Genomic DNA, 22,036 nt, shown 5'->3' with positions numbered 1-22,036 from the left:
GATGGACAGGGAGGCCTGGTGTGCTGCAATTCACGGGGTCCCAAAGAGTTGGACACGACTGAGTGACTGAACTGAACTGAACTGAAGAAGAGAGTTACTACATTACTCTCATGCATATGAGTATGAAGGGCATACTTTTGACAGGTGAGGTGTATGGGTTATATGGTGAATTCAGTGAGAGACTTTCCTGCCAAGTAAATTTCAGCAGTGTTAGCCTCTCTGTATACGTATTTTATGGTTTTCCTTTCTCAGTGCAGCCCTGACTATAGAGCTGAGGCAACACTGACAATGAGAAGTAATGCTTTTTGGCCAAAGAACAGGTTGTGGGGAAAGGAAGGGAAGTAAAGGGAAAAGCATAAATAAAGTCGTCAGGAAATGTCATTGACTTCTGGGTACACTAAGTTTCTAGTTGAAACATAGCATAAGTATAGGAAAGACAAGACTGGAAGTGAAAGGGCCTGAAGAGGAAGGGCCCTAAATGCTAAGCTAAGTTTAGACTTCATTTATAAAGAATAGTTTATCACTGAAGACTTCTGAGCAGGGAAGGGATATGATCAGAACTGTGTTGAGAATAACACATTTGAAGAAAAGTAGCATATAGCAGATTCCATGAACTGGTTGCTCCTAATGTTAATTAGTATTTGTAGAATAAATATGAGTCCTCCTGATTTCCTGGATGGTAAGATGCACTGAAAAAGCATGGCAGAAGAGCACTATTCTCTGCAGACCTGGATTTCATTTAAATAAGGCTTTCATATAAGAGGACAAGAAGAAAGGTAGATTGACTGATGAAACATGACATGAATTTGTAACCAACTGCACGACCACACATATAGAGTATTGACTTATACTATAAGACTATACTGACTTATAGTCTTTTGTCACTTGGAGACAGGGTTCTAAAAACTTATCACAGGACTCAGTCTTTGAGAAAGTGAGAGAAGAAGATTCAGTTTTCATTCCACAGATATTTCTTAGGTGCCTGTCACATTACCAGAACTGTGTTATAAATGATTCAACTGTGAGCAAGGAGCTAACAGGCTACTAGGGGAGAGGGATGTGTAAATAACTAACACTGTGTTTTAAGTGATGTCATTGAGGTGAGCCCAGGAAGGAAAGATATTCTGAGTATAAATTTATAAAACATCACCCTGTATACAACCCTGCCTGTGCTCTGGGTTGCAAGTTTCCAGAAATTTAGAATTGTTGACTCCACTTGAGAAGCTACAATTTTATAGTGAATTTTAAAAAGAGAAATTTTTATTTTCTAAGAAAGTATTTTTTTAATTTTAAAATAATATGTGTGCTTTAGGCTTATTTTAAACTTCAAAGAAAAACAAAATAGAAGAAAAATTACATTCTCCTAGGGGAAAAAAAAAACATCACTATTTTTGTGTTTGTGCATTTTTACCCCAGGATGATATTTGTAGACCTTGGGAGAGGATACAACTGAGACTTCAGTGAACATGAAACTAGCTCTACTCTCTTATGTTTATTGAGAGCCACACAATTGACAAAGCCCAGATTAAGGCAGAATGCCTGTCTGTTTCTGAATATACTCACAGAGGGCTGCTCCTGCTGAGTGTGGAGTGTAGGAACTCAGGAGATTCATTTCACCACCCTATTCCTCGCAGGTGCTCCTGACCCAACAGCTGGGGCCAGCATTGATGATGAGAACTGTTGGCATTTGGATGAAGAACAGGTGAAAGAACAAGTGAAGCTCTTTCTCTCCCAGGGTGGTTACTATGGCTCTGGAAAGCAACTCAATTCAATGTTTGCCAAGGTAAGATATGAAAAGATTTTTTTTTCCCTTAAGTAAACTGGGCTCACCACACTTCTGGCTTCATGCATTGTAGCTAGCTCACTTGACCTACCTGTACTGAATGCTTGAAAACTACTTGGGTGGAGGGAAGCTGAGCAGAGCAGACCAGAGCAGGTTGCGTCCAGGGAGCCCTACTGCTCACCCTGGTCATCCTCTTCCTCTTGCTCCACAGTCTCTAAATGAGTTTGCATTCCTGGGGGGATTAGTAATGAAGCTACCTCCCCCTGCCTTGAACCCAAGGCTGCCCAATGAGGCCTTAAAGAGACAATATTTTGTTGTTTTTAAAATATTAACTGATTTATTTGGCTGTGCCAGGTCTTAGTTGTGGCATGTGGGATCTAGTTTTCTGACCAAGGATTGAACCCTGGCCCCTTGCATTGGGAGTGCAGAGTATTAGCCACTGAGAAGTTCCAGAAACTTAGTATTTTGGAACTGGGGGCTCTCACAGCAGGCTTTCTTTCTTTTCTTTCTTAACACCTTTGATGAAATATAATTCACATATCATAAAATTCACCCATTTAAAAAATTGTACAATTCAGTGGTTTTTAGTATATTGACAGATATGTACAGCTATCACTGCAGTCAACTTTAGAACATTTTCATTATCTTAAAAATAAACCCCATTCCCTTTACCTATCACTCCCCTGTTCCCCATGCCCCTCTTCCCCGAGCTCTAAGCAACCACTAAGGTACTTTCTGTCTTTATAGATTTCCCTATTCTGGACTTTCCTAGGAATGGAATCCTATAGTATGTAGTCTTTTGTGACTGGCTTTTTTCTCCTGGCATAGTATTTCAAAATACTTAAAAACATATATCCATGTTGTAGCATGTGTCAGTACTTCATTCCTTTTTATGGCCAAATAATATTCCATTGTATGGATACCACACATTTCTTTTATCTGTTTGTCTGTTGATGGGCATTTGGATTGTTTCCACCTCTAAGCTGTTATAAATAATGCTCCTATAAACATTCTTGTACAGTGTTTCTGTGTGGACATATATATTTTCATTTCTCTCTAGGAATGGAATTAGTAGGCCATATGGTAGCTCTATGTTTAATCATTTGAGGAATTTCTAGACTGATTTCCAAAGTGACTGCATCATTCTACAATCCCACTAAACAGTGTATGAGAGTTCTGATTTCTCTATATCCTTGCCAACACTTATTATCTAGCTTTTTTATTCTAGCCATCCTTGTGAGTATGAAGTGGTATCTCATTGCACACAGCAGGATCTCTTGATACATGCAGAGAACTTGCTTACAGAAGAAGAGGCCTTCTTTTTGGCTCCTTGGATATGCTGTGCTTAGATACTTCATCTTCTCCTCCCCCTCCTCCCCTTCTTCTCCTCCTACTTTGTTATGATGTACAGTCACCAACCACCTGCCCCTCCTTATGTGTCAGGTTCGAGAGATGCTGCGGATGAGAGATTCCAATGGAGCCAGGATGCTGACACTAATAACTGAACAGTTTATGGCCGACCCACGACTCACACTGTGGAGGCAACAAGGAACAAGCATGACAGATAAGTGCAGGCAGCTCTGGGATGAGCTAGGTAAGTCCCCATATCTCAGAGAAGCGCTATGTCTATCCTGTGAGCTTGTCCCCAGCAATAGTGTTAGTGAATACTTGTCATTAGTCATTACATAGATCTTGCTAAGTGAACTTTAGCCCAAATGGTGGAAGATTTAGGTTCTACAGAGGCCACCCAGAGTCATTTTGAATTCACTTGTGTTTCTTCCACAGCCTTATATTTTGCTACTGACACCAGCGTTCTATTCCAGATATTACCATACAGAAGCTTTTAGTGAGAGAAAACCTTTTGCCTTGGCTTCTGTCTCATGGCATTAGCTTGGCTTTCCAAATACTTGCTATTCTCACTTTTCTTGCATTCCCTGGGCCTGCTTTTCTTTATCATTTCCAGCAAACCTCTTAGCCATAAGGCCATTTCTAAGCCTTGAGCCCTGGACTTCTATTTTTCTTTCTCTATTCTCCTTTGTTCAGTTCAGGTCAGTTGCTTAGTCATGTCCGACTCTCTGCAACCCCATGGACTGCAATACACCAGTCCTCCCTGTCCATCACCAACTCCCAGAGCTTGCTCAAACTCATGTCCATTGAGTCAGTGATGCCATCCAACCATCTCATCCTCTGTTGGCCCCTTCTCCTCCCTCCTTCAATCTTTCCCAGCATCTGGGTCTTTTCTAGTGAGTCAGTTCTTCACATCAGGTGGCCAAAGTATTGGAGTTTCAGCTGCAGTTTCAGTTTCAGTCCTTCCAATGAATATTCGGGACTGATTTCCTTTAGGATAGACTGGTTGGATCTCCTTGCCATCCAAGGAACTCTCAAGAGTCTTTTCCAACACCACACTTCAGAAGCATCAATTCTTTAGCACTCAGCTTTCTTTATAGTCCAACTCTCACATCCATATATGACTACTGGAAAAGCCATAGTTTTGACTAGACTAGATGGACCTCTGTTAGCAAAGTAATGTCTCTGCTTTTTAATATGTTGTCTAGGTTGATCATAGCCTTTCTTCCAAGGAGCAAGTGTCTTTTAATTTCATGGCTGCAGTCACCATCTGCAGTGATTTTGGAGCCAAAAAAATAAAGTCAGCCACTGTTTCCATTGTTTCCCCATCTATTTGCCATGAAGTGATGGGACCGGATGCCATGATCTTAGTTTTCTGAATGTTGAGCTTTAGGCCAACTTTTTCACTCTCCTTTTGCACTTTCATCAAGAGGCTTCCTCTTCACTTTCTGCCATAAGGGTGGTGTCATCTGCATATCTGAGATTATTGATATTTCTCCTGGCAGTCTTGATTCCAGCTTATGCTTCATCCAGCCCAGCATTTCTCATGATGTACTCTGCATATAAGTTAAATAAGCAGGGTGACAATATACAGCCTTGACATACTCCTTTCCCAATTTGGAACCGGTCTGTTGTTCCATGTCTAACTGCTGCTTCTTGACCTGCATATAGATTTTTCAAGAAGCAGGTCAGGTGGTCTGGTATTCCCATCTCTTTTAGAATTTTCCACACTTTATTGTGATCCACACAGTCAAAGGCTTTGGTGTAATCAATAAAGCAGAAGTAGATTTTTTTCTGAAACTCTCTTGCTTTTTCTATGATCCAGTGGATGTTGGCAATTTGATCTCTGGTTCCTCTGCCTTTTCTAAATCCAGCTTGAACATCTGGAAGTTCACGATTCACGTACTGTTGAAGCCTGGCTTGGATTTTGAGCATTACTTTGCTAGCATGTGAGATGAGTGCAAATGTGTGGTAGTTTGAACATTCTTTGGCATTGCCTTCCTTTGGGATTGGAATGAAAACTGACCTTTTCCAGTCCTTTGAGAACTCTTTTTTTTTTTTTTAGTATCATGACCTCAGAGTAACCTCTGTGGTGATCTCTTCCTCATCCTCTTTCGATTATCTCATTTCCAGTCTTGTATTAGCTGCTGCCCTATGACCATTTCTACTGAAAAAATCTCCTAATCACCTCAAACTTGAGAAATCCAAAAATGAAATCAGGCCTTCTATGAAGAAAGATTCCCCTGAACCTGGCATTGGCACCACCATTTCTTTTTTTTTTGGGGGGGGGGGGATCCCGAGCGCCCGGCGGAGCGCGAGGCCGCCTGGGACCACTCAGCGAGGTGGCACCGCCCCTCCGCGCGACCAGCCCCCGGCACCACCATTTCTTATTCGACAAAACTTACTGTCAAGCACTCATTTTTGTTTTATTCCCTACATCCAGTCACCAATATAATTTGATTCCTTGACCTTTAAAATGTAATTTAGTGTTCATTTACACTTTTTATTTCTTGTCATAACTGGTCTGGTTGAGGACCATGGGACTTTTAGATTAAATTAGACCTGTGGCCTCCTGAATGGTCTCTTTGTTCAAGATTCTTGTCATTAAGACCATCTTCTTTAGTCATTATTTATCTTCATCATTCCCATTTCAATGACAGTTTTGCAGTGGTGATACTCAACTCCCCTCCCTGTTTGCAGAATCCTTCATACTCTGAACGTACAATCCAGTCACGGCCCCACTTTGGGGTTATACTAGAAAAGTTGTCTATGGCATATTCTGAAATTTCTAATATAGCTTCTCTGTACTTTGTCCACCCCAGAAAGCAATGACAAACTTTCCTCTCATACAAAATAGCACCAAAAAACCACTACAGCTTAGGATTTTAGTGAATTCCCCAAAGCATATATTAATACATTATAGTCTTAGAGCTAAAAGCTTTGGGGAATAAGGCTTAATGATTCAGACTTTATGTGGTTACTTTGGGGCTGGTAAATGTGGGGTTTTGGTTTGAGTGCTGGGGCTTCATATCACCTGAGGCACTATAGCTTTGCAGTTTTCATTAATAATGAACAGCTACATTATTGAACATTATGTGCCAGTCTCTGTGTTAAAGATTGTATGCATGTTTAATTCTCATAACAAACCTATGAAGTAATTGTGTGTTTATTGCAAAGAAACAGAGACACCTCTGGTTACTTCTGGATACAGAATGAAATAAAGAAGTATAGAAAACTGTCTCTCTGACACAATCACATTTTCCAAAGTACAGGAATGTTGAACTATTAATTTAAGTTACTGGTCTAACCACTTGTGACCAGGGTCATGTAACACAGTGCATGGCAACTTGGAAACAGCTTCCCTCAGAAGGGATTGTAGGCATGGACCCTTCAAGGATAAGACATCAGCATCTCCATATGTTCAGGTGAGAAAAATGGAGCTCAGAAAGTTTTTTGTTCAAAGTTACACACTAGCAGGTGGTGGCTCTAACACTGGAGCCCCAGCCTGTCCAGCTCCAAATCAAGCATCCTTGTGCAACATCTCCCTCAATTTCATCTCGTATGTACTGTTTTCCCCAAAAGTGCATGTTTTTTTTAAGAATTTGAAATTAACCTTCAGAGCGTCAGGTTTATCTGAGTCCTGAATCTCTTGGGAATAATTTCTGTGACAATCGAAGGATTGTGTTGTGGATTTGGACTTGGCCTTGGTAGGTGACAGGAAGTAAGCGGAGCATGACCCCAGTGCTTCTAAAGCTTTTGTTAGTTACTTAGATTCATTATGAAAAGCTCTTGGTTGTGACATTTTCATATCTAAGAAATTGCTGTATCAACCTTCCAAGAAACTCTCAGCATTCCACACAGACCGCTATCTATATCTTCCCAGAATCACCTGGAATACTTGTTAAAATAGATTGCTGGGCCCTGTCCCCGAGTTTCTGATCTTGTCAGTTGGAGTAGGACCTGATACTTTGCATTTCCAACAAATTCCCAGAGGATGCTGATGACATTCTTCCAGAGACCACATTTTGTAAAACACTGCGTTATTGGATTAGACACTAGAGCATGTACATTCATGCCCCCCACCCCGACTACTCTGAGGGTTCCTCACTGGTCAAAAGGCCTACTCCTCTGGGGATGGTCTCAGCAGGGATAGTAGGAACGGGAGGAGTGGCCTCAGTACCTTCAGTTTCTGAACGGGAGATAATAGAAGCAGTCAGGCATGGTTTTCTCATCTCCCCACGTCTGTACACATATGCTTTTTAAAAAAAAATTTATTTATTTTAATTGGAGGATAATTACTTTATAATACTGTGGTGGGTTTTGCCATACATCGACATGAATCAGCCACGGGTGCACATTTTTAAAAATTTTCTTTTAAAACCTATAAAGTATCTCTGCTCCCATAAAAGACCAGTCTTTACATATTTGCTCCTGTTCCTATGCCATTTCCTTTTCTCAAGAATTTTGCTCCTGCAATTTCTCTTTTCTCTGGTATCATTAATTTCTCCCTCAATACTGGATCAATTCCATCAGAATACAAATATGGTCTAATATTTTCAGTCTCATAAAGTGCCTTTGATTTTCCCCTCCTCCTCTAATCATTACCCTATTTCTCTTTTTACCTTCAGAACAACACTTCTTGAAAACCTCGTCCCTCTTTCCATTTGCTTACCTCCATATGCTCTCTTGAGCCCACTGCAGTCTTCCATTGCTCATTGCTGTCACTCTACTGTTAAGTAGCTTTGGTTAAAACCACCAGTGTCTGCCATATTGCTCTTCTCTGTTGTTACTTGACCTCTCAGCAGTTTCCAATAAAATTGACCATACCCTATTCCTACATTAATTTTACAAGAACCAGCAAACAGTGTAACACAGACACCATAGGAGAAGACCTACTATGTGAAGGAAACAATTTTTTTCATGAGGTTTATACAGACCTTTAGGATTCTTAAATTCTAAAAGCTGAGAAAGTAACTTTTATGATCTGAATATTTGTGCATCTTTCTTACTGCCACACTGTTCAGAATTTTTTACCTCCTGTATATTAAAGATTTCTTGCCACCTGGTGTTCAGAAAGGACACTTTTATTGATAGGAACTCACAGTCCCAATAGTATTAAAAGCTGATATCCTAGATTACAAAAATTTTCTACCAAAAGGAAAAAACATCCAATAGACTACAAATATTCAGAGAGACTACAATGACATCTCAGCATTTTTGCTTTCCCTTATGTCCTTCCCCCTGTTTTGGTACATACTCTCCTGCCATATCTGCGCTTAAACAACTCCTATTTATCTCTTGTTCTTCTTTTAAAATGAAGTAATACATGTACACAGGTTAAAATGTCAAATAAAAAGCAGTATTCCTCTGCCATATTCCTTCACATTGTCAGTTCCTACTTCTTAGAAAGAGCAATTTTTAATTCTTTTAGCTGCTTTTTCTAATATGCCTCCACATTTCTAAATGACCGTTCTTTCTTAATTTTTAAAATTATAAAATTATAGATGTTCTCTTTTTCTTCCTACAATGAAAGATGAGGATTTACCTCTTTTAAGGTCACACCCTTAGGGTTCTTTCCCAAACGGCCTTTCTCATTCTTTTCAATGTGCATAGGCTGAGAATGTTCCAGATCTTTACATTTTACTTCCTTTTTGATGAACAGTTCTGTCTTTAAATAATTTCTTTCTTCTTGCATTTTACTCTAAGCAGAGGAACCAGGCTGCTCCTTCAGCACTTTGCTTAGGTATTTCCTCAGCTAATCTTATTACTCACAAGTTCTACCTTCCACAAAACGCTAGGACATGAACACAATGTCTTAATTATAAGACCACCACAGTCTTCTCACAACCAAGCAGGGAAAGAGGACTGCATGGTGGGGGTGGGGGTGTTCATTTGTTCCATATGTATGTTTTTCTTAATCCCTCAGTTTTTAGTATGGAAAACCTACCCTCAGCTTTGTGTAGTATTCCCAATCCAGAACTTCTGTGAATCAGTCTTTCCAGTGAGTAAAGCTCTGGTTTTCTTCCAGGAGAGGCAATGAGCAGGTACTGAACTACCTTGAATATTTATGCCTGTTTTTATCTCTCCACTTTTGTTTTAATAAAGTATTAAGAGGGAGTGGTGATAAACATACATGTTTAGTTAGCCATTTTTAACTAGAAATAACTCATGTTTATTCTTCAAGGACAAACTCAAATGTTGTAACTTTTCCTGACCCCATGTACAGAGTTAATTGTTCCATCATACCTATTCTCATAACACTTTATATATGGCTATAATGGTATTTACTGTGCTTTATTATAATTATTATTATTTGTGTATGTGTGTGCTCAGTTGCTCAGTAGTGTCTAACTCTTTGTGAGCCTATGAATTGTAGCCCAACAGGCTCCTCTGTCCATGGGATTTTCCATGTGAGAAGACTGGAGTGGGTTGTCATTTCCTTCTCCAGGGGATCTTCCCAACTCAGGGATCAAACCTGCCTCTCCTTTTTCTCCTGCATTGGGAGGTGGATTCTTTACCACTGAGCCACCTGGGTTACAATTATTATAAGTTAAGAGTCACTCAATTTGACTCCTAACTATAATCCTCTTAAGAGCCATCATTATACAATATTTAATATACAGTATTATATAATATAGTTTCTTTTTCATTGTGGATTTGAAAAACTTATTTGAACCTATAGAAATGAATTTTTATCTTCTAGTTAGTACCTGAAATTGAGGCTTAAATGGTCTTTTAAAACATTCTTATTTGACTTTAAGGGGTCTTGAAATAGTGTCTGAATATACCTCCATCCACAGATGTAGCTCCATCCCAAAGAATGTTTAACTTAAGACATTCTGCAGCCGGGTTTTATTGTTAACTTGAGAATGAGAATATTTCTGGCTCAGCCACATAACCAACTTTGAAAAGAGGAAGCAGGTTTGCTTGAAAAGAAGGGTGATGTGATCAAAGAAACTGTACTTACTGGTTATGTGGAATATATGATACTCTGCTATAGTGACAGAGAAGATCCAAGAATGTGATAGTTTTAAGGCATCATAGCTGAAAAACAGTATCAAAATCCAAGTCCAAATAAATTATTTTCCCTGGAAAAAGGAAATATAATTCCACTACATGCAAAGTAATATGCCAGGCTCTCTACATTATGATCTGTTTTACAGTTGAGGGATTTGAAGCTCAGAAAGCCCAAGATCAACTAACCAAAAATTGAATCCTTTTCTGAGCACCTTCCTTCTTACAGTAAATGTCTTTGCTCTGGCTATTATTGTACCCTGAACATATCTTTATCTTAACACTTATTCATATTCAAATGACACTGTGTTTATTTTTCTGTCTTCCCCCACTGCAGAGTTCCTCAAGGGTAGGAACAGTGTCTTATTCTCCAATACAAACTCTTGAACAAGAAAGCTCTCAATAAATTGTTGGACTGCAGATTTGAGCTCAGAATTCAAGTCCAAATCTATCTTGTTCATCAAACACAGGCACATATCCAGATATCAGGATAGCTACTCTGCTTTAAGAAACCTTTGGGCAGGAAAAATAAGCATTTCTGAAAACTTTAGCAGATTTGGTTTTTTATACTGAGAACTGATGTTTTGGAAACTTTTCCTACCAACTGAAAATAGAAGAAAAGAGTAAACTGAAAAATTAAGGCTTAGACATACATCAAAGGAGAGATGTCAAGGATGTGGTTGCTTTCTTTTCCAGGGGCCTTATGGGTGTGCATCATTTTAAATCCACATTGCAAATTGGAAGAAAAATCCTGTTGGCTGCAGCAACTGCAGAAATGGAATGACCTGGATGTCTGTCCCCTGGAGGATGGAAACTATGGGCATGAACTACCCAACATCACCAATGCACTTCCCCAGAATGCCAGTCACAGTTCAGGTGAGCCAGATGTCATTCTAGGGTCTTGGTGCCTGGAACTCCAAAAGGTCAGAGGTTAAAGCCCTAGAATGAAGGTGGCTGGACAACTTTTGTACTGTCAGAATTGTCATCCTAAATAAGAAAAGCCTGTCCTTTGTTTATCTTGAAATGCCAAACCTTAAATAAGGGCAAGATTTTTATCTTTGACATTGGGGATGCTGTCCTTTTCTGCTCTGGCTGTGTCCTTACAGTGCCCAGCATAAATTCCTAGAACCCTCTGCATGAATCCTCTTTACCCTTCAAGTTCTTCATGACTTATGGATCTTGGCCTCCATTGGAGTTGGTTTTTATCTCAGAAGACTTACCTCAAGGGAAAGATGGAATACCTGCAGGAAAAAAAAAAAAACTTTTAAAAATGTCCTGACAGCTGCTTTTCTTACTTTTCTCTGTTTTCCTCAAATTTTTATATAGCAGATATCTGGGGGGAGGAGGCAGGGGCCATGCTTCCAAGATACTGCTTACTCTTGCCCCATTTTAAGACAAATCCAGTACAGTGATACTGTACCTTCTGCCTTTTGAGCCCACTGACCAGGTATTACTGGGCATCAGCATTCACATCAGCTTTAGTTCATCTAACTCAGGCTGTGTGCTGCTAGCAATTGATTGCTCTTTAGCCCATGGGGATCCTTTACTGGTAGATTTTATCAAACATTGATTTTACATGTCTTCCCTTTTATTTTAAGTGATAAATCTACTGATATTTTTAACCTCAAGGAGGAAATCATTTAAATTATTGTTCTTGCTTGGTCTTCATCTACTGTTCCATAATTGATTATCAGTGTATTTAAGGCAACCAAGGTAATGAGAGATGAAAAGGCTGCAACTTCGCCACATGAAGCTCCCCTTTCCTGGGTAGCTCATCTAACCTCCACAACATAGGAATTCATGCTTTTAGTATTGGCTTTGGATTGGCATAGAGAGAATCAAATGCTGCATATAAATACATGCCTCCAGTTTGGAGGTTTCCTTCTTGTATATTATTTTGGTTATTTGTTGTTACTGTTTCTTTTTTTTTTTTCCACATTGCTGGGTCTTCATTGCTGCACATAGGCATTATCTAGTTGCAGTGAGCGGAGGCTACTCTTCAGTTATGCTGTGCAGGCTTTTCATTGTGGTGGCTTCTCTTGTTCCAAAACACTCGTTACTGGTTCTTATTTGAGGGTATTGTTTCCTGTGAAGTTTTCTCAGGCCGTGACTGATTTATCACTCATGTATGTTTACCTTTGGGTCTGATGGAGCAGTAGGCATCCTGCTTGCTCTTCATTGCCATTTCTACATCATTATCCTATCCTCCTTCCTAAAATACCCCCCAGTTTTAAAGTTGATGCTGTTAAAATATGCTGTCTGCTACCCTCCTGGCTTTGGTCGTTTTTATCTCTGGGTTAATACCCCTTGTTCCTTGAAGATTTTTGACAGTTGGCTCACTAACACTACTGTCAGTCCCTACTTCTATTGTAATTCTTAGCCACATAGATGATACTTCCAGTATTCAAGTCTCTGAGTTCTTTGACCTCCTCTCTTTTAATAGTGTATCTTTTGTGTATGTGTGTTAATTTTTGGCTGTGCCTTCTCTTCATTGCCGTGTGTGGGCTTTCTCTAGTTGTGATGAGTGGAGGCTGCTCTCTAGTTGCAGTGCACAGGCCTCACGCTGTGATGGCTTCTCTTGTTGTAGAGCATGCACTCTTGGGTTCTTGGGCTTCAGTAGTTGTAGTGCATGGACTTAGCTGCTCTCAGGCATGTGGGGTCATCCCCAGCCGGGGATCAAACTCATGTCCCCTGCATTGGCATGTGGTTTCTTAACCACTGTACCACCAGGGAAGTACCAATAGTCTATCTTCTACATAACTTAGCCATGCAACCCCAAGGTCATACCCTCAACCCTTTCATTACCAATAACTGCTCCTTCTTTACAGTCATAATTTCAAGCAGCTCTAATTACCACCACCAGCCTTACTAGATTATTTTGTCTGTTATGCATATTCCAGTAATTCCTGGACCCACTAGGAATTTTGATCCTGTCACTTTTTCATTCTTGTGGTAGCCTCATTTTCCTCCTTATCCAGATTAGATTCCTTGATACATCATTATAATCACTACCCTGCAAACATACTCAAGTCCCTCTTTCCCTTAGTTATATTCATATAGCAAAACCTTCACTTCAGTAATTCGGTCTGACTTTCTAATTACTCAGTGCTCACACTCACACAGTGAACATATTGGCAAGAAACACGACCATGATAACTGGTCTTCTTTAAATTCATGACCACTAATCTCAAGTGGGCCCGTTGTACTGTCCATACATCACCTACATTTCTCTAGTCCATGCTTCCTTTCACTCTTCTAAATTACTGTTTCACATTGTCTTTTCCTTAAAACTTTCTATACTTTCTCCCCTTCCTCACTTTCAGCCTAGAGCCTTGCTTCCTGTTCACTGAGAATATAGAAGCAATCAGAAGAAAATCTCCAAAACTCTGTCATCACATCTGCCTCTGTCTATGCCCGTCTACTCTGCCTGTTCCCCTATTTTTCTTTGTGCTTCTGTCTAAGTCCAAGCCCTCCATTTGTTCTTAAGAACCTATTCCTTCTCTTTTATCTGGAATCACCCCAGGAATTATCTCCTCTCTCCTGCATCACAGATTTTTGTGGATTATTCCTAGGAGTAAACCAGCACATTGTTTTATTGTTCACCTGAAACAAAACAAAAAAACATACTTTCTGACCCTACATGCCTCTCCTGTCCACCACCCTATTTCTCTGAGAGAGTAGAAATAAGTGGTAGAATTAAGAAAAATGCTCAAAAGAATGTTATGTATTTATCTTCTCTGCTTCTTCTGCTCTTATTCTCCCTTGAATTCACTCTAGTCAGGCAGTCATCCCTCCAGTACTGAAACAGCTCTTGTACTGGTCACTAACGCTAACCATTCCTAAATCTAGTTTTCAAGTCAGAATTTACTTGATCTATCAACAATATTTGTTACTGCTGGTCACTCTTTTTCAAACACCTTTTTCATCTTATTCCACGACACTGTTCTCTTGGTTCTCCTCTTCCTTGGCCCCTCTTTCTCAGTCTCCTTTACTGTCTCCCCACCACTTCCCAACCTAAAATTCTAGAGTACCCAGGGCTCAGTCATCAAACCACTTCTCTTTCTGTATTTCCTCCCCTGATAACTGCATTGTTTTAATAATCATCTATGTACTAACAACATTCAAATTTATATCTCCTGCCCAAACTTTTCCTCTCAACTCCAGACTTACATGTTTAACTACCTTTTCGATATTGCCTCTTAGATATTAATAGACATCTCAGTAGGATTTCTTACTCTTAAGCCCCACCCAAACCTGCTTCTCTTGTGTAGACTTCCCTATCTCTGCATATGGCAAGTCTACCTTAAAAACCTTGGAGTCATTCTTGATTCTTCTCTTTCTCACCCAGATTCCTCAGATCTAATCCATGGGCAAATCCTGTTACCTTTGCCTTTAGAACATAGCCAAAGTTCATTTACTCTCATCGTCTCTACTGCATATTACTCTGAACAGATTACCATTATCTTTCACGAATCATGGCAGTGACCTCCTAACTGCTTCTACCTTAAAGTCTGTTTTCTATGCTGCTGCCAGTTGTCAGATCAGATCATACACCTTCAACAACTCAAAGCCCTCGAGTGGCTTCTCATCTTTCCTCATGGCCTAGAAGGCTCTGCCCGTTCTGGTTCCCTAGTACCTCTCTGACCTCATCTCCTGTGACTTTCTGGCTTGCTCATTCCATTCTAGGTACACTGGCCTCTGCCCTGCCCTCAAACACTTCAAATATGTTCCCACCTCAGCTTAGCACTTGCTGTTCCTTTTGCCTAGAATGCGCTTTCCTTAGTTATGTTTAAGGCTTGCTCTATAGTTCCCTCAGGTCTCTATTCAGATGTTACCTTATTAAAGCCCATGTGGCTCAGATGGTAAAGAATCTGCCTGCAATGCAGGAGACTCAGGTTCGATCACTGGGTCAGGAAGGTCCCCTGGAAAAGGAAATGGCAACCCACTCCAGTATTTTGTCGTTGTTCAGTTGCTCAGTCGTGTCCGACTCTTTGTGACCCCATGAACTGCAGCATGCCAGGCTTCCCTGTCCTTCACCATCTGGAGCTTGCTCCAACTCATGTCCATTGAGTTGGCATTGAGTCGATGCCATCTGACCATCTCGTCCTCTGTTGTCCCCTTCTCCTCCTGCCTTCACTCTTTCCCAGCATCAAGGTCTTTTCTAATGAGTCAGTTCCTACACACCACCCTAAAGAATTGAGCTTACTTTGTCTGCTGTTTCCCTTCAGCCCTTTTCCTGAAGAGAGATGGTTTGGTAGGACTCCATTGAGAAAACAATGTAATTAATCTTTTGTCAGCCTCAGGTTTTCTTATTGGAGAACAGGTTGTAAGCCTGCAGATACTAGTGTGATAAAGATACCAGAGGACTTACCCTGGTGGCTCAGTGGTGAGGAATCCACCTGCCAATGCAGGGGACAGGTTTGATCCCTGATCCAGAAGATCCCACATACCGCAAAGCAACTAAGCCCGTGCACCACAACTACTGAGCCTATTCTCTAGAGCCCAGGAGCCACAACTACTGAGCCCCTGTGCTGTGACTACTGAAAGGCAAGTGCCTAGAACCTGTGCTCCACAGTAAGAGAAGCCACCACAATGAGAAGCCTGCTTGCCACAACTAGAGAAAAGCCCACACAGCAATGAAGATCCAGCACAGCCAAAAGAAAATGAATTATTTTAAAAATTAAAGATACCAGAATACACAGGACTGCAGCTCTTTTTCAGCTTTTATATCAATGTGACAGAAGTACTTAGTCTGATATGGGTCATACTGTAAAAGAAATTGGTTATGGGTTGACCAAGGATATTACCTCACTGCCTATCTTTTCCTTTGGCTTCTGTAGAAAGTTTGAATCCTTATAATTGAGCAGCTGAGCATCACTATCCCTCCTCTCTCTCATGTAGCTCTGGGTCTTAGAAGAAATTGGCCTTCAGTCATAGATCTATGTAGAAAGGTTCTTCCCATAGAGGACAGGGACACACTAAAAGCTATCCAGTAAAGAAGTAACACAACGAACAGCCAGACAAATGGCAGAGTTGCTGCTCTCACTAACAATACACTATTACACTAACTATACACTGTACACTCTTCTGCCTGTCCTCCCATCCTGAAGAAGACACAGGAGTTAGATCTTCAGATTATCCATCACCGAACTGCTGCATTTTTATTTCCCTTCCCCAGATTCTTTATCCAGACCAAGACGAACAGTGTTCACTAGAGCCATAGAGGGCCGTGAGTTGCATTGGCAGGACAGCCACTTACAGCGAATCATCAGCAGTGATATATATACAGCTCCTGCCTGCCAGCGGGAAAGTGAGAGGCTACTCTTCAATTCCCAAGGCCAACCACTGTGGCTTGGTAAGTGCACTTATCCCTCTAAGAATTCCAGAGCCCAGTCTCACCTCATGTCAGGCCTGAGTGAGCCATCTCCATAGACACCAGCGACACAACTACCCTTTGGACAGTCTTCATCCAGATCTTTTGGGGCCTTGACTAAGGCCTCAGGGTATAGCCTGAGCCACTTGTATATGTTCTCAGCTGAAGTACAGTAATCTCAAATAGAGGTATTTCTATTGTTTCCTGAATTTGGGGAGGGGAAAGGAGCTAATAAATCTAAAGGAGTACTAACAAAACCATTGGACATCAGTTCATAGACTCTTAGCAGTTACTGAGCAACATTAGAATCTACTCTGAAATTACATATTTTGCTAAAAAGGCATGAACTTTGAAACTTAAATTGCTCTGTACTAGTAGCTCAGACTGTCTGCATTTGTCACCAAGCTGTCTTCCTTTCCTCATTCCTTCCTTTATCATCACAGAATAAAGCTGTTCCATCATGAGTTTAAACTCTCCTCTGGCCTTCTGTTAGTCTATTCTTGACTTTGTTACAGAATGTATATTCCACACTACACACTTATAAAATAATATTCATTCTCTGAGTCTTAAAACAATAGCATACATTTTTATTATCATCTCCTAATTCCCTACCTCTGTCCCTCATCCCATATCTTTGTCTTTCACAAGAGCCTGCTGAATCTGGATGTGTGCCTGTCTTTCTCTTGAAAGTTTTTGGCCAAACTCACTGTAGGTCACTACTTGAAATTCCCACTGATTATTTTTCTTCTTCTCTGATCTAATACTTTTAAAACATAAATCTAACAAGTGTGTGAAAAATACACACCCCATTATAAACAAAGATCCAAATCAAAACAACACTGAATTACCATGTTTCAGTTGTCAAATAGGAATTTTTTTTAAATAAAGATAACTGGTTTTGGTGCAGGAGAGGCTACATTGGATATCATAATCTCATATACTACTGGTAGTAGTAGTACTGGTACCAGTAGTATACTACTGGTAGGAATGTAAATACTTACTGCATTTCAGCAACACTTATCAAAAGCCTTTAAAATAAATTCATAGCCCTTGATCCAGGAATTCTACATCTAGGAATTTATCCTGAGCTATAATTAACTAAGAATGTGCATAAAGTTATGAGGTTTATTAAAGCATGAACATATAACGTATAGATGAGAAAAATTAAAAACAATAACGTCCAGCAATAGGGGACTGATTGAGCCAATGGGTAGTACACATATTTAGTGGAATGATATATAATCATTTTTAATATTATGGAAGTATATTTAATGGTATGGAAAAATATTTAAAATGAATTATTAAGTGGAAAAACCTAATTATAAAACAATAATTATAATACTTCATTTTTATTAAAATTAGGAAAGTCTAGAGATACATATTTTTCATAAAATATGAAATTAGAAATAATGGTTATCTCTGATTTTTATTTTCTATTTTATCTGTATTTTCTATAATTATTCCTATAATTTTTAATCCCTTCCCCATTTATAAGTGTTTGGTAGTCATTCATTATGCCTAAGGTAAATCCAAACTTCTTAGAATGGCATTCAAAGCTTAACATTCTAGACTCCACCTTTCCAGGCTGTCTCTAGCCACATAACCTAACTCTACACAAAACTATTTGCCATACTCGGAAGATGTTATCCAGAATACTTTTTATGCTTTTACTTACATGCCTTTATTTAGATGTTCTCTTTGCCAGGGATGCCTGTTTCTATTTTTCTACCTATTTAAAATATTACTTGCCCTATAAAGCACACAGTTCAAATATTTTCTTTCTGTGTATATTTCTATCTTGTCATTTCTTTTTAACTGTTTTATAATGATCTTTTTATGTATTATTTGTGAGCTCTTTGAGGATAGTGACCGTTTCTTATACATTTTTGTAGTTGATTTGCCCAGCGTGCTACCTTGCACATAATAGGTTCTCAGGAAACAGGATTAATAAACAAGTGAGGCCTTTCCCTCTATAAAAGTAGTTTATTGCTGCATTAGGTTCCTGAGGTTCATGTTCAGAAAGAGGTATAACAGTTTATTATCCTAGTTCTTTGCCCCTTTCTACACCAAACCACTACGCTGAGGCTGCAGTGTATCTCCTTGGAGGTAGTACCTGTGACTTATCCCTAAAAGATAAAATACAATTTCTGGTACACAATAGATGTCAGATCAAATTTGAGGACCTGAACTGAATACAGTCTCCCTTTGTCAAACACAAATTTTCCTGATTTGAAAATTTAACTCAATCAAAATATCTTCTTCTCATCTGATAGAGCATGTGCCTACAGCCTGTGCTCGGGTTGATGCCCTGCGTTCCCATGGTTACCCAAAAGAGGCCCTCAGACTCACAGTGGCCATTATCAATACTCTCAGGTTGCAGCAGCAGCGGCAGCTGGAAATCTACAAGCATCAGAAGAAAGGTATAGTGATCAGGAGCCATCTCAACTGCTTAGGCTGATGGGGTTCTCAGGGACTACAAGGCCCAGGACTTAATTTTCATTCAGTTTCCTGGTGTGGCAGGGGCTAGGGGATTCCAGGTCATTCTACCTTCTGTGTGGAATCCCTGTCTTTACCTCTATAAATCTCAGTTTTCTTATCTGTAAAATGGGAATAATAATGCTGGCCTGCCTCTCGCACAGGACAGTTGGATCCACTGAGATCTGGTATGAGAAGACCCTTTTTAAACTGTAAAGCTGTGTCTACATACGTGTGCTATTGGCAGGCAGCCCAAATGCATACCACATGGCCTCATAGTGGCTGATGAGCTGGTTACCAGTCTCCTCAACCCAAGGCAAGCTTTACTTTGAGTCTCAGGGCCACCACCTGAAGGAGACTGATGAGGAGACTTATGAAGAGACCAAGCAGGGACAGAGAGCAGTGTGTCTTTATCCCTCTCAAAAACTTTGACCTGCTTATTTCCAGAACTGTTGCAGAGGGGAACCACAACCATCACAAACCTAGAAGGCTGGGTGGGCCACCCCCTGGATCCAATTGGCTGCCTGTTTCTCACCTTGACTGAGGCCTGCCGCCTGAATGATGATGGCTATCTGGAAGTGTCAGGTACAGGGGTCAGCCTGAGGGAAGCCCAGACTACCCTTTGGAGCCCTCTTCTTTTCCATGACAGAGTCTGTTTTACCCCTCTTGTTCCCTTATCTAAACTGGACCTCCCCTGAGCGGTTTCCTTGGGACTGCTCCTTTCTTATCTTCCTTCCCCACTCTGTGGACTGGCTCTGTCCTGTTCACCCATTTTGCCTTGCCAGCTTCAGCTTTCCTTTGCTCCTGTCACTTTCCTACCTTGTGAATGTCTGAAGAGTAATCCAAAGGGAACAAAAAGGACCAGAGGGATTTGAGAAGTCAGAGGCCGGGTCCTCAAAACAGTCTGGAAGTGTAAAAGAACTTGCATCAGCAGTGTGTGTATCCCTTGCAATTACATAATACTTTCATGTTTCCCTTGAACATTCTCCCTGGTGGTGGTTTTGTACCAATTTTACAAAAGAGAAATAAAAGGGAGGCAATTTAGTAGAGTCTCAAATTAACAGGGACTTGAGACAAAATTGATTCTTTTTTCCTTTATGCTATCACTGTATTGTAAACATGCATATATTACAGTATTTAGCACACTGCCATAAAATTTGTTTACAAGTGTCTCTACTGGCCTTTCAAGTTCCTGAAAACAGCAGTTAGGGCAATAACTCTCTTTTAATAGTTTCCCTTAAACATTTATGAAATGGGTAATGGGAGAAAGAAAAGAAATTAAGACTCTGGCTTTTAGATCTGTGCTCTCCTCCTGAAACTTAGAACCCAAAGGTGGAGCATAAAAAGTAACAATAACATTAAAGTTGCAAATATCACAAAAGTAATAGTTTAACTGGATGGATTCCAATATCTCTGGGTAGAGAGACAAGAGGTGGTTTCAATGTGAGACAGGGCTACTGTATCTTCCCTCTTATCCCCTGAAAAAGGAATCATCATCCTTGGTCTCTTTCATCTGCACAATGACACTTACATCTTAAGAACCTGAGGTTGTACTTGGGATTTATTCACCACAGACATTTAGCTCCTTACACATACCAGACAGTGGAGATACCTAAGGCAAAATGATAAAGTCCCTTCCTAGAAGGTTCTTAAATTCTAATGAAGAAAGACACAAAAATAGATCATTGTAGTATTACATAACATTCTAACAGAAGACTGGTATGACTGTATTTTTTTTCCAGCTGGCCTAGCCAGTTCATATTTTAGGAAGGAGTTAATCTTTAGAACCATGTATAACATTTTTTAGTATATTTTTATTTTTTATTTTCAGTATATTACTGTTCTGGTTTTTTATTTAGCTTCTTTGTGTTAGTTATTGACCAAGCTGTATCCCAAAGTGTGCATTGGTGGGAGAGGCACAAAAATCCATGGGGCCTGACCTAACAAATCTGGTGCCCTGTTGTCCTCAGATATGAATGAAAGCAGACCCCCTGTGTACCAGCATGTCCCTGTGGCTGCAGGCTGCCCAAACAGCAGTGAGTCCTACCTGTCATTGGCCATGGAAGTTGCTCTGATGGGGATGGGTCAACAGAGGGTGATGCCTGAAGGCCTCTATGCACAGGACAAGGTGTGCCGTAATGAGGAGCAACTGCTGAGTCGACTCCAGGAGCTGCAGCTGGATGATGAGCTAGTGCAAACACTGCAGAAACAGTGCATCTTACTACTGGAAGGTAAGTAGAGAAGGGACTGTTGGCACAGAGTCTTAGGCATTTGACTCCAGGTTCCCCTCTCTAATAGAGCACAGGTACAGCAACATTTCTGACTTTAAAGTGTAACTAAGGTTCCCATGGCTAGCAAGCACTTGTGGGACCCTGGAGCTCAAGGTCAGGCAGGAAAACAAAAGCACACAGATAAACAACTGGCTGGTTTATCTCCTTCCTGCAGGAGGCCCCTTCAGCGGCCTTGGAGAAGTCATCCACCGAGAGAGTGTTCCCATGCACACCTTTGCCAAGTACTTGTTCTCAGCTCTGCTGCCTCATGATCCAGACCTGTCCTATAGGTTAGCCTTACGTGCCATGAGGTGGGTAGCCTTTTCCCAGCCCAAATGCCTCCACCAAAGCAGAAGCCTCTTTGTTTGTCTCACTTTCTTTTCTTTCCCTCCTTCTGTGTTCTATTGGACCTGCCATTGGCCTGCCCTAAAATGGTTCAGATATTTTCCTTTGATCTAGGACTCCTAGCTAGTGACATACGTGTTCCCTGGCTGCATTCTCAGTGAGTTGAAGAAGCCTCTGAGATTTTAACAGATACAGAATATCCAAGGCCTGAGTCTCTTTGTTCCAGGGCCAGTTTGGCAGCTTCACAAAGGGTTTGAGCCCTTCCATATCTAACTGAGAAATGGTTCCCGGGCATAGGTCACCAGATACATCTGGGGAAGTAGAAGTAAGTCTTTCTATATCAAGACTTGAGAACAATGAGCTATGGGCATCCTGTCTCCAAACAAGAATAGAATCCTTGGTTCAGGCAGGTAGTCCTCTAGGATGCAC

The 22,036-nt window shown here is 40.5% G+C and overlaps 1 protein-coding gene across 1 annotated transcript in view; it reads left to right on the top strand.

Annotated features, from left to right (window-relative positions):
• Window positions 1–22,036, top strand: part of ZSWIM5 (zinc finger, SWIM-type containing 5) — a gene marked incomplete at its 5' end in the record, with an annotated part of 158,640 nt that overhangs the window by 111,981 nt on the left and 24,623 nt on the right. The window contains 8 exons of the mRNA XM_010847827.1: window positions 1,635–1,783; window positions 3,227–3,377; window positions 10,841–11,020; window positions 16,323–16,499; window positions 18,791–18,937; window positions 19,440–19,577; window positions 20,963–21,223; window positions 21,438–21,573. Coding sequence (XP_010846129.1) covers window positions 1,635–1,783; window positions 3,227–3,377; window positions 10,841–11,020; window positions 16,323–16,499; window positions 18,791–18,937; window positions 19,440–19,577; window positions 20,963–21,223; window positions 21,438–21,573 — 1,339 coding nt within the window. The remainder of the gene's footprint in view (window positions 1–1,634; window positions 1,784–3,226; window positions 3,378–10,840; window positions 11,021–16,322; window positions 16,500–18,790; window positions 18,938–19,439; window positions 19,578–20,962; window positions 21,224–21,437; window positions 21,574–22,036) is intronic.

Source organism: Bison bison, unplaced genomic scaffold, assembly GCF_000754665.1.
Source record: "Bison bison bison isolate TAMUID 2011002044 unplaced genomic scaffold, Bison_UMD1.0 scf7180017864256, whole genome shotgun sequence".
Taxonomy (NCBI): Eukaryota; Metazoa; Chordata; class Mammalia; order Artiodactyla; family Bovidae; genus Bison; species Bison bison.
The sequence above is the reverse complement of the archived record's forward strand: the minus strand, read 5'-3'. Positions and strand labels throughout refer to the sequence as shown.